We start from the raw sequence: 17,271 nt of genomic DNA on the forward strand, positions 1-17,271 counted from the left end.
TTGCTGGTATAAAGCAAAGTGAGCAAAACTCCGGCTCTGCGCAGAAGCCAGGCCCGGCTACAGAACGTGCCTGGGGGCAGGTGCACAGAACGTGGCGAGAGCAGGGCTGGCATTGCAGAAACACACGTTCCTGAGACGTGCCAGGCACAGGACACACAAGCAGACACGTTCCAGACGGCTGGTACCAGAACACCCCATACCAAGGATGGTACAAACACCCCCACCCCCGGAATATAACGAGAACACACTGACCCCTCCTAAAGATAAGGTCAGGATGACAGGGTGAGGGATAGAGATGCTTTGACCGAACCAACATGTATAAGGTGACGAGTGGTAACTAGCCACGTCCGAGGGTCGATACGTAACTTGTTTGTATCGGTGTATAAAGAGGGGTCACAGAGGGGGTGTCTTTGGCCAGCCGAGTGGGGAATGGAAAGTCCTGTCACTACTGAGCAAGTCCATTGCAACGGGCACACGTGTTAGTGCCCCTGTAACCACCGAGCCAGGGCATTAGGACCGTGCTTCACTGACAATAAACCTGGCCGGGCACCTTCACTACTGCAATGGATCTTGTGGTCATATTGGGCAGTTTGCTCGAGGTCTGCCGTGCCGGCTGTCTGTGCCAAGCTGGGGCAGCGCAGGGAGAACACACACACACAGCCAACATCTGACAACAATGGTGCTCTGAGGCAGCGTGTCAGTCTTTACCCCCTAACTCCACCCAGCGGTGCCGGCCTTATACTGGTGAGGGAGCCCATCCAGTGCTGCGTCTGGTCCCTAGGCCCGCCACAGCCCCTGGGAGCAGACGAGCCCCCAGCACCGGAGCTGGGAGTGTCTCTGCCCCAGGCCCCCCAGCTGCTGCTGCTCCCCAGGACTGAGCTGGGGCTCACGGCACAGATGTCACCTCACAATTTCCTGCCCAGTTTTCCTGCCAAGGAACATGGCGGGGTGGGGGGGCCAAGAGGGGGCTCTTCTGTGAGGGCAGCCTGGCTACTGTTGTACTGGAAACAATGGGAGAGGGTGGCCATCTTTGGTACAGGCAGCCTCATTTTCATGTGGTCGGCCATCTTTTCTGAGGGCAGCCGGTAGATTCAGTGCTATTGAAACAACAGGAGACAGCAGCCATCTTTACTGTGGGCGGCCTCGCCAGTGGAAAAGGGACCGTCTCTGCTGAGGGTTTGAGTAGCTTCAACCCCATGAGGTGGCGTCAGTCCCACGGCGCTGTGTGGGGAGCAGCAGCTCTCCTGGGCAAGGGCCAATTGTGCCCATGAGATCAAAGACTGGGTACAGCCATTAATCACTTTGCTTAATTACAGCTTAATGTCTTCACCTGTCCCTTTGCAACTAGTTTGCAGTGGGGTTTAGTCATGGCAGCCATGGGAAGGAGACAGACCCAGCTGTTATTAGCAAACAGTGTCAACAAAGGTCAGACACGTTAGGTAAAACCTTCTCAGAGGTGCCGTTCCCATTCCCATACCAGATCCCAGATTTAGCTGAAATTCCCTAGAAAATTTCTCCTCTGCCCTCAGACCCTGGACTGTGAGTGTGGGGAGGACACACTGTTCTCCTCCTGCGAAACAATGAGGGCGAGTCACTGCCTTAAGTGGAAAACTGAACCCAGTTTAAACAGAGGGGCTGCTGCACCCGCCCATCAATTCTCTCCAGACCTGACACCCCCTTTCCCCAGCACTGGGGGGACCTGCAAGCAGCCAACGGGCCAGTCCCCAAACGTTCCAGGAACCGCCCCACGTGCTGGGAACCGGCCGGGGGAGGCTCAGCCCAAAGTGCCGCTTTGTCTGGACACTCCAAGTGCCTGAGAGCAGAGACCTCCTCAGTCACAACCACCCCAGCATCAGCGCGGCGCTGCCCGGCCCCGCTCGCTCGTACCTCGCAGCTCCAGCGGCCCAGTGGATTTTGCTTCAGGCTCCTGTAGGGTCTGATGTTCCACAGAACACCGGTACTCTGCCCCGTCGTCCCCGGGCACCACGGGGGTGAAGCGGAGCTGGGATGTCACGCTGTAGGATTTCCTGTCTGGCATGGCTTTGGGATCTAGGGTGACAATCTTGTGGGTGTCCGGGTTGTCTAAGCACCTGAACGTCGCCTCTCCTCTTCCCCGTCGGTGCCAGGTCACTCTCAGCTCCTTGGGGTAGAACCTGGATATGAAGCAGCTCAGTGTAACCTGCTCCCCAGGGGCCAGGACCTGTGGCCGGGAGATCTCGCCCAGAACTGGAGTCTTTGGAACTAGAACATCTGGAAATTGCACATCATAGTTACAGCACCTGGAGATCTGACACACGTCACCGTCTGGTCTGACCTGGCCCTGTGTCCACAGGAGCCTCAGACAGGCCCTTCCCTTACCCAGCGAGAGCTGCCCTGAACGACTCCTGTGACACCCACAACCTCACGGGTGTTGCTGTTACCCGGGAGAGGGGTCAAGAGTTGTTTTGGGGCTACAACTGCTCTGCCGGTGGGGGTCAGTCAGTGTGTTGAGGTCACAACTCCTCTGCCTGCAGGTGTTACACAAAGCCACTTCCCTGCACACGCAAATGAGCGAGACTGCTCCAGTCACCAGCGAACTCGGATGTGGTCCCAGAAGGTCAAAGAAGCCTTAAAGACCTTAAAAACCTCTAAGGAAGGAGATTCCACCACCTCCCTAGGGAACCCATTCCAGTGCTTCACCACCCTCCTAGTGAAATAGTGTTTCCTAATATTCAACCTAGACCTCCCGCACTACAACTTGAGACCATTACTCCTTGTTCTGTCATCTGGTACCACTGAGAACAGTCTAGATCCATCCTCTTTGGAACCCCCCTTTCAGGTAGTTGAAAGCAGCTATCAAATCCCCCCTCATTCTTCTCTTCTGCAGACTAAATAATCCCAGTTCCCTCAGCCTCTCTTCATAAGTCATGTGCTCCAGCCCCCTAATCATTTTTGTTGCCCTCCGCTGGACTCTTTCCAATTTTTCCACATCCTTCTTGTAGTGTGGGGCCCAAAACTGGACCCAGTACTCCAGATGAGGCCTCACCAATGCCGAATAGAGGAGAACGATCACGTCCCTCAATCTGCTGGCAATGCCCCTACTTATACAGCCCAAAATGCCGTTAGCCTTCTTGGCAACTAGGGCTCACTGTTGACTCATATCCAGCTTCTCGTCCACCGTAACCCCTAGGTCCTTTTCTGCAGAACTGCTGCCTAGCCATTCGGTCCCTAGTCTGTAACAGTGCATGGGATTCTTCCATCCTAAGTGCAGTTGTCCTTGTTGAACCTCATCAGGTTTCTTTTGGCCCAATCCTCTAATTTGTCTAGGTCCCTCTGTATCCTATCCCATATACATATCCCAAATCCCCAATCCCCATATCCCAAATACAGCAAGATATTCCCAATCCCAAACCTTGAGGTATAAATTCTGGCGCCTCAACACAGATGTCAGAAACACACGTTTGATACTTTGTGCACTATCTTTAGTAGAGATAAATCAAATCTGCTTAAAATCTGCTGACTTTCTCTAACAGATGCACTCTGTGTTACTGCAATTATCTCTTCTATTTCAGTCAATGGTTTTTCACTAAAAACGTATTTACTTCATTTTAACATACATGATTAAGGTTTTTTTCTCTTTTATTAAGAACAGGAATTTATTTTTTCTAATTATTTTGGCATTTATGTTTATCGATCACAATCATGTACGTGACTCACTAGCATGTGACTCCATCATTGCTATTAGTATGAGACTTGGTACCACATTTACTTTCATACGAATTTTAAGTTATTTTACAGATATAACTAAAAATACAATTTAAAACTAATCGACCTTCATCTGCACATAGGGTGACCAGATGTCCAGTTTTCGACCAGAACACCCGGTCGAAGAGAGTCCCTGGCGGCTCCTGTCAGCACTGCTGACCAGGCCGTTAAAAGTCCAGTAGGTGCGGGACTGGCAGGCTCCCTACCCGGCTTCACACAGCTCCCAGGAAGTGGCCAGCATGTCCCTCCAGCTCCTAGGCGCAGGGGTGGCCACGGAGACTCCACGCGCTGCCCCCTCCTCAAGTGCCAACTCTGCAGCTCCCATTGGTCGGAAACCGCTGGCTGTGCCTCTGCCTAGGAGCCGGAGGAACATGCCACTGCTTCCAGGAGAGGCTTGAGGTAAGCGCTGCCTGGAGCCCGTACCCGGAAACTCCTCCTGCACTCCAACCCCCTGCCCCGGCCATGAGCCCCCTCCAGCACTCTGAACCCCTCAGCCCCAGCCCTGAGCCCCATCCTGTGCCCTGACCCCCTGCCCCAGACCAGAGCCCCCTCCAGCACTCTGAACCCCTCAGCCCCAGCCCCCATTCCAGAGCCCCCTACTGCATCCCAAGCCCCTCATTCCCGGGCCCACCCCAGAGCCCGCACTCCCAGCCAGAGCCCTTACCCCCTCCCACACCCCAACCCCCTGCCCCAGCCTGGAGCCCCCTCCCGCACCTGAACCCCTCATTTCTGGCCCCACCCCAGAGCCCTCACCCCCTCCCGCACCCCAACCCCCTGCCCCAGCCCAGTGAAAATGAGCAAGTGAGTGAGGGTGCGGGAGAGCGAGCGACAGAGGGAGGGAGGATAGAGTGAGCGGGGGTGGGGCCTTGGAGAAGTGGGGCAGGGGGTGGGGCAAGGGTGTTCAGTTTTGTGTGATTAGAAAGTTGGCAAACTTATCTGCCCAGTGTCTAAAGTTATGGTTTAGCTAATGTTTTTAAACTGGCACTGCTCAGGTGAGTACAAGCTAAAGTTACATTCTAGGAGGATACTATTATCTGATTGTGACAAAGTGAGACTGTTCTTAATGTTTCCTCTGAATACTGTGTGGGTGCCTCAGTTTCCCCTATGCATTTCTTAAGTCTCTAGGTGGAGGGATAAAGGCCAGTGTGCATAAATCAGCGACACTCTGTCTCCCTGGCAACAAATGGCCGAGGCCCTTCCCCCCCCCCCAAGGAAATAGCTAAAGGTGAACAAAGAGATCAGATGACCTCCTGGCCCAGGAAAGAGACAAAGGCCAGAGAGGAGGGGCTGGACGGGGTTTTCAGTTTGAAGCTAGCTGGGGACGGGAAGTGAGGGCAGACGTGGGTGTCTGACTCGCGGGACCCCAGAATGGACCCAGCTGAGGAGTCCTGTTCGCTGTACCTACAAGCTCTGTTTTAGACCGTGTTCCTGTCATCTAATAAACCTCTGTGTTACTGGCTGGCTGAGAGTCACGTCTGACTGCGAAGTGGGGGTGCAGGACCCTCTGGCTTCCCCAGGACCCCGCCTGGGCGGACTCGCTGTGGGAAGCGCACGGAGGGGCATATGCTGAATGCTCCCAGGAGAGACCCAGGAGGTGAAGCCGTGTGAGCTTCTTGCCCTGAAGACAGTCTGCTCCGAGGGAGAGGAGGCTCCCCAGAGTCCTGACTGGCTTTGTGGGGAGCAGTTCTAGAGCATCGCCCGGGGACTCCGTGACACTGATTGTACCACTTTAAATAATGAATGACAAAGCACAATATGATAATAACAGTAATAATGATAAATATTCCAGCCAGGACAGGTTAGGCATTTTAGAACTCACTACTCACAGAATTCAATGTAAGCATAAGAGAGCAATAAAATTATGAAATGCACCAACCGGTCAAAACACTGAACTAACAGCACTGTTGTCCTTAATGAACTTTGAAAGACTAAACTTACAGCGAATATATGTGCCTTGTGCATTTCAGGCAGTACCGAGAAGTAACAATAATGTGTGTGTGTGTGTGTATGTATTGGGAGGACTGTGTGAGAGAGGGACCGTGTGCGTGCGTGTGTGTGTGTGTGTGTGTACACGCGTGCGTGTGTGTGTTGGGGACAGTGTGTGTGTTGGGGGGTGTGTGAGGGGGGAAGTGTGTGCGTGCCAGGGTGAGCGTGTCAGCGCTGTCTCTTTAAGCCGAGCTCTCAGGAGCCCAAACCCTTGTCCAGACAGCAGCAGCTGCAGCTCCCAGTCCTGAGCCAGAGGCAGCAGCAGAGAGAGGCTCCCGTGTCCCCCATCCCCACGCAGCAGAGATCGGGTATACGGGTGGGGGGAGGGTGACACCCCAACATCAGCCCCCACCAATGTGGTACAATATCGGGGCAGGGAGGTAGGTGCCCCCCGTCCTCCCTAAATGGCGCCCTTACCCCTCAAAGGGAGCGGGGGGAGGTGGGGCTGCCCCCCGTGGGCACATGGCCCCGGCTGGCAGGGAGAGGGGAGGGGCTGCACCGTCCGCAGGGGTGGGGGACTGAGCACCCGGCCCCTGCACTCACTGGGGCTCCAGCGTGGGTAGGGTGACCAGACAGCAAATGTGAAAAATCGGGACGGGGGTGGGGGATAAGAGGAGCCTATATAAGAAAAAGACCCAAAAATCGGGACTGTCCCTATAAAATCGGGACATCTGGTCACCCTAAGCGTGGGGGGCACGTGGGGGTCAGCGAGGGGCTGATGGGGCCAGAACTGCTCCAATTTCACGGGCTCTGTTGGGCTGTTTCCCTTCACCCCCGGAATGGAGGAGACGCTCCAGTGACCAGAGATTTCAGATAGAGACACTGACCTGTCACCTGCAGCTCCCGGCTGCGTCTCTCCAGGGGGGTCTGTAGGGCACAGTGTCCCACCTGGCAGATGTACTCGGCCCCCTGGTCTCTCTGCACCGAGGGGGTGAAGCTGAGTCTCGTCTCCTGCTGGAAGCTTTTCCCGTCCTGTGTGCGGGGAGCTCCGAGCTCGATTCTGTACTCGGCAGAGCCCTGCAGGGGAACAGCAGCCCCGGCCCCCCGGCCCCTCCTGAGCCAGGTCACACTCAGCGCCCCGGGGAAATGCCCTGTCATGCAGCAGCTCAGGGTGATTTCCTCCCCCGCCATCACTGACTCGGGTTGGGAGATTTCCGACACCTCTGGGGGCCGCAGGAGATCTGGGGAATGAAACATCCAGGGATAGTTACAGGCCCCGTAAGGGGGAGACAGGGCGGGGGGGGGGGCTGCCCCCCCCGCCTTCCTTCAGACAGGAGAGATCTGACCCCTCAGTGGGGCTGTTACCCCATAAAATCACCCCTGTGTGTGACACTGTTACACCCCGACCCATAGGCGTCTCCAGACGGAAACGGGGATGAGGAATATTAGCTCCCAAAGCTCCTTCATCCCTCAGGGACCCCTCAGGGGGGCAGCGATTCCCCTCATTCCCCATCCGCCCCCAAGGAGCCCCCCTCACCTGTGTCCCCGGCTCTGATCTCTCTCTCGATTGCGGGGCTTTGAGGGCTTTGCTGAACGGACACAGTGACTGTAAATTCCGGACGGGTGATTTGGTGACTGGGGATTCTCCAGACGCTGGTAGCACTGAACGTGAGATCCGGGTTCTGGCTGGAGTCGATCGGTTCACACTTTTCCCAGGTTTTCCCATCACAGCTCCACTGGATCCGGTGAATCTCGCTGGGGTAAAAGTTCTGGATCTGGACGGCAAACGGCACCTCGTCCCGGGGCTCCCAGTGCGGTAACACCTGGATCCCGGACACCTGCGGCTGGGCTGGGGACAGACAGCAGTGAGAATGGGGCTGGGGTTTTAGCCCAAGCCAGGATCCCCTGCAGGTGAACCCCCTTCCCGAATAGTTACTCTGCTCTGCGTGTCTGGTTCACTCTCCTTATAACAGCTGGAGACCCCGCGACGTGCTCAGTGACATACGGGTGTGATGGAGCCTGTGTGTGGACGCAGGGTCTGAGCCAGCTCTGCTCTGCCAGCTGGCGATGAACTGGGGCACGAGACCCCAGGAGCACGCCGTATTTCCCCAGATGCCCCTACTCAGCCACAGATCCATTCGGGCTGCTGAGGGTTAAAATTCACTTTAGTCTGGGCTGTGGGGCAATGAAATGTTGTCAGGCTGATTGTGAGTACAGGGCAGCAGAACTGTGATTAATGTGTCCTAATGGGGCCAGGGCCAGGGGGCACCCTGACAGAACCCACTCTGTGAGCGGGAGACAATTATGCCAAATGGACAGGAAAGACTTGGGGAGTTGGATCAGATTAGCAGGATTGGAAGTTTTTGACCTGTTTGCTCCGTTTTTGAAGCTAGAACTGATGTGACGGAGTCGTGGTTCATTCCCGCTGTACCTGGCATCTGCCGATCACTGCAGCTGAACACGGAGCGCTGGGCTAGGGGAAGGAACCTCAGAACAGGGGGCAGAGGCAGAGGATCCACTCAACCAGCCCCCCAGGGGTAGGAGCAACCCCACCCTGGATGCTGGGATGTTGCTGCTCTTGGACAACTAACCGTGAGTGGGGTGCCGTGGAGAAACAGGGGAGCAGCATGTTACAGGGACATCCACCCTTTACATTTAACATTCCCTCAGTTTCCCGCCTTGCAAAGGGCACTGCCCAGTAAACTGGGGGGTGGGTGTTTGCTTGGGGTTTGCAGGCTTTGGAATCCTTGTTGTGGTGTTTTCCCAAGTGAATGCTGAGTCCCCTCTCCCTTGTAAGGAGGGTTTGTTTGTCAGACACTCTCAGTGCTGCGAGTGGGGGAATATTCCCTCAGAGGCCCCCAGGGGTGGGGTTTGGTTTCCTGGATTCCTGGGTGGGGGCTGGAGCTGGTTCTGTGTTGTGCTGTTCAGAGGAACCCCCAGACATCGAACCCGGCCCTTGCTGTTGCCGACACCCCCTGGCAGACGGGTTACGGGTGGAAAGGGGGGACTGAACTCCTGTTGCAGGGGAGTGAGTCCCCAGACACAGCCCAGCCCTGGGAGAAGGAACAGACACGCTTGGGGACTTGCAGCCCAATAGTCTTCTCCCCAGTGAAGAGGTCAAGGCCGTGGAGCCCAGCGGGGGCCCTGAGCCCTGCCGGGAGGGTGGGGGGGCTGAGCCCAGCAGAACACACACGATTGTTTGATTGTCTGCAGACCCTGCCAATTGCTGCGTCTCATTCTGCAACCATCAGGGGGCGGAGCTTGGCAGAGACCCACCCACCAGTGCCTTTTACATCCCCACATGACCCCAGGGACCCTGGGCCCTTGCAGAGACTCATCCGGGTGGGAGGCACCAGCCAGGTGCCCCTGAGCAAACGGTGCCTATAAATCGGGACTCCTCCCTGGCCCAGTTCCCTCCGGCCTCCCAGCAGGTCCCACTGCTGATAAAGGAACTGTAGCTAATCGATGGCTGAGACCTGGGGGGATGATGCTGGGGTGGGAATACGCCTTCCCTAGGCGGGAAACAGCCCAGGCTGGGGTTTGCCTGCCTGTGTCCTGAGCTGTGACCAGAGCCCCCGGCCCCCAGGACTGGCAGATACAGACACCTGCACCGGGGCCCAGTGGCTGTTTATCTCGGCCGGAGGCTGCTGGGGTCAGTGCTGGGATCCCCCCACGTTAACCAGAAACCTTCCCTCAAAGCTAACACAACGCGCCCTCCTTGCACTGAGCCAGACCCAAACTACCGGCTCTGACAGCCCATCGGCTGCTGGAGTCCCTGGGCACTCGCTGGACTCTGCTTGGCTCAGGGGCGGGGTCCTAGCAACACATCACAGCCCTGGGGACACTCACCCCACGGCCGGATCTCCCCAGACTCTCGCTGCTCTTGGATCCCTCTGGCCTCGTGGTGGAAGCTGCAGCTGTCCCGTGCCCCGTTATCCATGAGGCAGGTCCCTGATCTCTCCTGTGTCGCTCTCCAGCGCTGGGGCTGGGGGTGTAACAGCGGCTGGTGCTCAGGCCCCTCCCCAGCCTCGCTGACCCCGTCAGTCCCGATCAGTGTCCTGTCCTGTCCGTGTATCCGCTCCCATGTCACAGCCGTGTCCTCGGGGAATGTCCCCTCCATGGCATCGCCCGGCACCAGCACCTCAGAGACGGATTTGGAGACTTTCCCATCTGGTACCTCAGAGTCGGAGTAGGGAACTTTCCCACCAGTGCTGGTGGGGGCACAGAGGCCTAGGCAGAGAGGGAAGGTGAATAGCATCGACAAGGCACAGGCTCAGTGGCTAATGGACTCTCCCCGACCCGCTGCTCCCTCGGGGGTCCTGTGGCCCCCCTGTGGTGGCGAATGGATCCGGCCCCCCCCTCTCCCCCAGTGGCTCATGGCATCAGCATTTACCTTTCCATCGGCACCAGAAGTAAGTGGCTAACGCTGTCGTCACCGCGGCCAGTGTTACCGAGATCCCCAGCACTGCTGTGAGCACCGTGGTGGAACCATGCGCCTCTGCACGGGGAGGAGACAGAGACAGGGTCAGACCTCGCCCCGTACCGCCCCTCGCCCCCGACCTTCACAGCCACCTCCTGCGGCTGCAGAGCTGGTTCCAGCACACGGCAAGGACACGCAACCCCCGGCCTGCGGGTCACTCCTTGGAGCTGTTTGTGGCAGGCCCTTGGCTCCGGCCCGGGTTGTACATTACCATGGTTACCGTACCCCGATGCAGCAGCAGTGCAGACTGTGCCACGTTCCTGACCACTCAGCCCTGCTGTACCGAGTCCTCCCTTCAGCACCTGGTGTTTCACGGGGTCTCCAGCCCAGACTCACCTGTGACAGCCAGGGGGAACTCCTCCCGCAGGGGCTGGGCCAGAGCCGCGTGGCTGACGCGGCAGGAGAAGATGCTGCCGGAGTCACTCTCGATGGGGGTGAAGATGTAAACTGCAGTGAGGTTAAAGGTCCCGTCCGGGTTCCTCTGGGGGGCAGAGCGGGTGGCGTCGGTCAGAACCCGCCCGTCTCTCAGCCACGTGACGGTGACGTCCCCGGGGTAGAATCCCCACACGTGGCAGGGGAAGTAGGTCTCTGTATTTCTTACAGCCGATCGCCTGGGAACAGAGATTCTCGGAGGAGCTGAAAATGCGGAAGAGGCAAATATTATGGGTCTAATAGAAATTCACCGAGTGTCCGTCTAACCTAGCACAACGCCCCAGTGCTGACAATACTGTGCCCAATAGGTCCTCCGGGTCCTCTCAGATCCGGCCCGCCTGCATCTGTAGTCTGGACAATCCCAGTCTGGCCCCGTTCGCACAGGAGACACGGCCAGTTCCAGCAGGGCCCCATCTCGCTGTCTGTCGGGCTGCTGGGGGTCTCCCATCACTGGGTTCCCAGTGCTGCGCCATTGCCCTGAGGGTGGGCGTGTCCCGGTTAGTCTCTGCCCCGGGAGTTGGAGTATTTTGTCTGCACTTTGGGGCTGGAGCAGAGCTGGCCCGTGTCTGGGCAACGCCAATGGTTTGTGCCCAGGCCGCGGACCCCCCGCATTCCCCCTTGTCTGCACGGATAGCTTGGGGGAGATCTCCCACCTTTGCCCCCGTCCTGCTGCGGCAGCGGGCGGGAGCTGCTGTCTGGAGGCCGAGCTCAGGTCACGTGCCGTTGGGCTCTCTGACCCTGCACAAAGCTCGTCTACACACGGGTTAAAGTGCCGTGGGCCGGCCCACACGGGCGCTCCCTTTGCTGTGGGTGCCCATGGAGCTGCACCGGTGCTACAGCAGTGACGGGAGATCGCTCTGCAGCGGCCAGTGCGGACAGGGCCTGAGCCAAGCAGAGCGGGTCTCCCTCGGGGTCGCCCCCAGCTGAGCTGGCTGCAGTGGGGCAGAGCTGGTCTCCGCTCTGCCTCTCAGGGAAGCTGCTGGGGGCAGAGAAAGCTGCACTCACCTCCAATAACCAGGGGGAACTCCTCCCGCAGGGGCTGGGCCAGAGCCGCGTGGCTGACGTGGCAGGAGAAGATGCTGCCGGAGTCGTTCGCGGTGGGGGTGAAGGTGTGGGTCAGGGTGAGGTTAAAGGTCCCGTCCGGGTTCCTCTGGGGGGCAGAGCGGGTGGCGTCGGTCAGAACCCGCCCGTCTCTCAGCCACGTGACGGTGACGTCCTGGGGGTAGAATCCCCACACGTGGCAGGGGAAGGAGGTCGCTGCGTTTAACACTCCTGCTTTCCGGGGGATGGAGAGTCTGGGAGCAGCTGGAATGAGAACACGACGCCCAGAGTTTAACCCGCTATAAATACGGGATATGGAAAAACTCCAGGACTTCAGCCTCCCACCTGGCCACAAAGCTGCAGCAAACTCACCCGTCACCTGCAGCTCCAGCTGCTTCTCCTCCTTGTCGGGCGTGTAGATGACTGTGCTGGTGTATCTGCCTCCGTCCCGAACGGCCACTTGGCGCAGCCGCAGGGAGCAGTTCCCCCTGCTCAGCTCCTCGGGGAAAAGCTCTGATCCCTGCTGGTAGATTTTCTGTTCTCTGATGTACTCGGCCACCCTGTGGCCCCCCAGAGACCAGGCCAGGTAGAACTTAGTGATCTCAAAGCGCTCCATGACGGTGAAGGTGCAGGGCAGCTGTACGTCGGAGCCCAGCGCAGCCCTCACCGGGGAGGGGCCCACGGACAGGACCAGCTGGGAATCTGGAGAGGAGGTGGGGAGAGAGTTAGGCAGGGAGACGGGGCTGGGTGTGGGAGGTGACAGCTCCAATGATGTGCAACAAATAAATGTCAGGTTAATTGTTGGGTGCACCCTGCCGTGTCTGGGCTCTCAGACCCCGTCCTCCCCTTGTCCTCGCTGGGATTCTCCCCCATTTTCGCCAGCTCCTGTCACTCTGGGGCATTCACACGGGCTCAGGACAGACTCAGCGGCTGAGGCCGGGCAGAGCCCGGCAAATCTTGGAGCAGATCCTCAAGGAATCAATTCTGAAGCACTTGGAGGAGAGGAAAGTGATCAGGAACAGTCAGCATGGATTCACCAAAGGTAAGTCATGCCTGACCAACCTGATTGCCTTCTATGAGGAGATAACTGGCTCTGTGGATATGGGGAAAGCGGTGGATGTGATTTATCTTGACTTTAGCAAAGCTTTTGATACGGTCTCCCACAGTATTCTTGCCAGCAAGTTAAAGAAGTATGGGCTGGATGAATGGACTATAAGGTGGATAGAAAGCTGGCTAGATCGTCGGGCTCAACGGGTAGTGATCAACGGTTCCATGTCTAGTTGGCAGCTGGTATAAAGCGGAGTGCCCCAAGGGTCGGTCCTGGGGTCGGTTTTGTTCAACATCTTTATCAATGATCTGGATGACGGGATGGATTGCACCGTCAGCAAGTTCGCAGATGACACTAAGCTGGGGGGAGAGGTAGATATGCTTGAGGGTAGGGATAGGATACAGAGGGACCTAGGCAAATTAGAGGATTAGGCCAAAAGAAATCTGATGAGGTTCAACAAGGACAAGTGCAGAGTCCCGCACTTAGGATGGAAGAATCCCATGCACTGCTACAGGCTAGGGACCGAATGGCTAGGCAGCAGTTCTGCAGAAAAGGACCTGGGGGTTATAGTGGACGAGAAGCTGGATATGAGTCGACAGTGTACCCTTGTTGCCAAGAAGGCTAACGGAATTTGGGCTGTATAAGTAGGGGCATTGCCAGCAGATTGAGGGAGGTGATCGTTCCCCTCTATTCGATATTGGTGAGGCCTCATCTGGAGTACTGTGTCCAGTTTTGGGCCCCACACTACAAGAATGATGTGGAAATTTGGAAAGAGTCCAGCGGAGGGCAACAAAAATGATTAGGGGTCTGGAGCACATGACTTATGAGGAGAGGCTGAGGGAACTGGGATTGTTTAGTCTGCAGAAGAGAAGAATGAGGGGGGATTTGATAGCTGCTTTCAAGTACCTGAAAGGGGGTTCCAAAGAGGATGGATCTAGACTGTTCTCAGTGGTACCAGATGACAGAACAAGGAGTAATGGTCTCAAGTTGCAGTGGGGGAGGTCTAGGTTGGATATTAGGAAACACTATTTCACTAGGAGGGTGGTGAAGCACTGGAATGCGTTACCTAGGGAGGTGGTGGAATCTCCTTCCTTGGAGGTTTTTAAGGCCCGGCTTGACAAAGCCCTGGCTGGGATGATTTAGTTGGGGTTGGTCCTGCTTTGAGCAGGGGGTTGGACTAGATGACCTCCTGAGGTCCCTTCCAACCCTGATCTTCTGTGACTGACCAACCTGTCCCCAGGCCCTGTCCCCGGGACTTTACTTTGCCGGGGAGCCCCAGAGCCCTGCCCTGCCCTCCCCCAGGACATCAGGGGATCTGTACTTGGCAACCCCAAGGACGAGGAGGGAACAAGGAGACCCCCCCAGCCCCATGGTCCCCACCCTTCATCCCCCCAGAGTCGCCATCTCTGGGGCTGGTAGGAGAGCCCTTCACTCCCCATGGGTCACACGGGCTAGAACTGGAAAAACAGGTAACAAAGTGCAGGTGAGAATTCATTGGTGTTTGCGCAGCACTGCGCCTGTCAGCACTGCCAGGCCGGCCTGTGGTGGGAGCAACTCCAGGTTTTCCCCCCCCCCCCCCCCCCCGCGACTCCTGCCAGGGCTGATATCCCGCCCCGCCCCGGGCATTCCAGGGGGTCTGTACTTACCGGCCACCCCAAGGAAGAGGAGGGGGATGAGGAGACCCCCCAGCCCCATGGTCCCTGCCCTCCATCCCCACAGAGTCGCCATCTTCTCCGGGGCTGGCAGGGCCCTCAGCGAATTCCCTTTCACTTTCCACGGATCACAGGGAGGGGCTGTAACAACGTGCAAAGTGCAAGGATCAGGAGTTCTGATGTCGCTGGGTGAGGCTCAGACACACCTGCCCAGCGCTGGCATCAACGTGCTCCCTGGGACAGTCTCTGCCCCCCTCAGACACCGTCAAGGACTGGCTCAGAGGTGGCACCCGCCTGGTGCTGACAGGGAGCCGTTCACTGCTGCACAGACCCACGGCCGGATAGCAGTCCCCACTCCCAGCGCTCTGGGGCGAATCAGCTCTGGGTGCCCTGTGCCGGCCGCTCCCCCCACCTGGCATTCATCCCGGGGGTGGGGGGACGGGGCCTGATCCACCCCCTGGCTGTCACCAGGCAAAGGCAGGCAAAGGGTTAAGGAGAGAGGGGCAATTGGGAGCCATGTGGGGTTGGGTTTCTCAGCCCCTCCCAGGTACCTGTGGCCTGGGAACCCCAGGTCTGCGGGGGTTGTGGGGGCTGTACTGAGACTCAGGCAGTAACTCCCCAGCTGTCTGTGAGCTGGGGCGGGGGGGCTGGGATATGGGGCTGCCCCAATGGCATCATGGCCCAGTCCCTGTAGGGCCAGCTGGGATATTCGGTCCCCCTGCTCCCCACGCCACAGTGCCCCCAGACCCAGCTGGCTCCTGTGAGAGCAGCGTTGGGAGGCACCAGGCTGTGTGCGCAGCCTGGTAACCCTCAGCCCCTCTTCCCTGGACCTCTCTCCCTTGGCTGTTCGTTACTAACGTCCTGTCAGAATTTCCTTTGCATGAAAGACTCCTAGGGTGGGATTTTCAAGAAGTGCCCACCTGACGTAGAAGCTGAGGTCCCAGGGACACTCCTGCTCTTTAGTCTTTACAAAAGGCCACCTTTAATCTAACAAAATCGTACAGTGAATTTTATGTTCGGGGCCCTGTGGATTCCACAGCTGTGGGATCTGCCAGAGAATCCAGCTCTTGTTACAGGCGTGTGGCCGGGATCTAAGATTTCAGTGGAGGGATTGACGTTCTCAGCACTTACAGTTACAAAGAACACATTAAAATCTGAACCACATGTAAATGATGCAGCAACGCTGCCTGAGTCTGCAGAGAGCCTGGCCCAGTTGCTCCGAGAGGGGAACTGCCCCATGGATCGGGCTGATGGCGCTGAAACCCGAAGGTGGCAATGGAAATGACAACACTGTGAACCCCTTTGCTGCCGACCATTTTAGCAGAAAGATCCGGCTAACGGGCTCATCTCTCATTCCCAGCCTGGCCCCCAGGCCCTCACAGCACCATGGGCACAGCCAGACTGGACCATTCACAGGCTGATTGTGTGTGTGCTGCTGCACAAACCTCTTCCTTTTACTGCTGCCTTTTGCTTTTGTCCAGTGGCCCCTTGTAACGAGATGGGTGAATAGCAGCGGGGGAGGGGGGGGATCTGCCTTCCCCACCCAGCTGGTATTTTACATCCCTCTGATTCATCCTCTGTAAACTAAACACTCCCAGTCTTTTCAGCCTCCCTTCGACCCCAAATTCTTCCCACTGCCGGTCTCTCAAGCCCTTTCGAATCTGCTGTATCCTCCCCGCCCCTGCGGCCGCACTGCGAGCGAGGGGGGCGAGTCCCGGCTGGCACAAACACGCTGGCACTAGCTCACATGGATCCAGCACGCTGAAATCGCCGTGTAGCCTTGGACACATGGACAGCCACGGCCCCCTGCCGGCTGCCCCGTGTACAACCCCCCTGAACCACATGGGTGCGTCCTTGGGGGGGCCGAGACGTACTGCCATCGCCCGTGTTACGGTGGCTGCCCCTAGCAGAGATGAGATCTAGCGCGGGTACCTCTGTCTGAGTTAGGAACCCCACCCCCCGCTCGTGGGGCAGACCTAGGAGAGGTGGGGTGGGACTGTGCTGCGCGCGGTGAGCCGGGGAGGAGGAGCTGGTTCCCCCAAGCAGTCCATGAAAAGCAAACACCACAAGGATGGGACGGAGCAGCTGGACAGTAGACCTGAGAACGTTCTACAAAAACAACAAGGAGTCCGGTGGCACCTTAAAGACTAACAGATTTATTTGGGCCTAAGCTTTCGTGGGTAAAAAACCCACTTCTTCAGAGTGAATTGGGGGCTGCCCTCCCCTCAGTCTGGCCCCTTTGTGCTCCATTAACTGGGGCCCAGCCATGGGCAGGAGGAGTCCTCAGCGTCAAAACACCCAACTGACCTCAACCAGCCGGTTCCCCTCACGCCGCCATCACCTCCCAGGGCAGGTCTGTTCCCCCGCACTGAGATCACAGGGCGAGCGTGACATCACTGGGATCCGATATCGGTGTAACGAGCTCTGGGGAAATGGCGCTGATGGGTTCTTCATCCCAGTCTCTGATTCGACCAAAGCCTCCATCCCCGAGACGACATGGGCCTGCCCCAGACTTTCCCAGCCCCTACACGGGGTCAGGGCAGAGGCCAGGCCCGCTGGTGCCCAGTGCTGAGTCTGTCTGTGGGAGCCGTGGGGTGGCAGCACAGCAGGGGCACTGCATTGGGGTGTAAACGTGTCGAGGGGTGTGCTAGTGGCACACGGCGTGGGACACACCCAGACCTGGATCCCAGCGCCCGAGGGGCAGGGCCGAGGTGTTATTCAGGGCCCAGCACAGAGACTGCAGCACACGGGATCTAAGGCACTTCTGGTTTATTCAGCTGACCACAAATCACAGCACTGACGTGACCCAGGCTGTTACGGGGGAAAGGGACTTGGTCACAGTCCCAGCCGCTCCCCCTTCCCCCCACACCTGAGTGAGCAGCGCCCACCCCGGGGTACTGGGCCCAGGGAACATCTGCGCTGCGACCCTCCGTGGTGGCTGGTTGAGG

At 57.8% G+C, this 17,271-nt stretch overlaps 1 protein-coding gene across 2 annotated transcripts in view; it reads right to left on the reverse strand.

The window, feature by feature from the left end:
* The window catches only part of LOC128829625 (uncharacterized), a 30,475-nt gene extending 15,987 nt beyond the window's left edge, over positions 1-14,488 (reverse strand). For both annotated transcript variants that reach the window (XM_054015103.1, XM_054015102.1), the window contains exons 1-9: positions 14,318-14,488; positions 11,996-12,325; positions 11,588-11,887; positions 10,487-10,786; positions 10,064-10,168; positions 9,520-9,900; positions 7,208-7,519; positions 6,558-6,911; positions 1,888-2,250 (exon numbers count right to left, since the gene is read on the reverse strand). In XM_054015103.1, coding sequence (XP_053871078.1) covers positions 1,888-2,250; positions 6,558-6,911; positions 7,208-7,519; positions 9,520-9,900; positions 10,064-10,168; positions 10,487-10,786; positions 11,588-11,887; positions 11,996-12,325; positions 14,318-14,399 — 2,527 coding nt within the window. In that variant the 5' untranslated portion in view covers positions 14,400-14,488. The remainder of the gene's footprint in view (positions 1-1,887; positions 2,251-6,557; positions 6,912-7,207; positions 7,520-9,519; positions 9,901-10,063; positions 10,169-10,486; positions 10,787-11,587; positions 11,888-11,995; positions 12,326-14,317) is intronic.
* Positions 14,489-17,271: the final 2,783 nt, after the last annotated feature.

This window comes from Malaclemys terrapin, unplaced genomic scaffold (assembly GCF_027887155.1).
Source record: "Malaclemys terrapin pileata isolate rMalTer1 unplaced genomic scaffold, rMalTer1.hap1 H_1, whole genome shotgun sequence".
Classification (NCBI taxonomy): domain Eukaryota; kingdom Metazoa; phylum Chordata; order Testudines; family Emydidae; genus Malaclemys; species Malaclemys terrapin.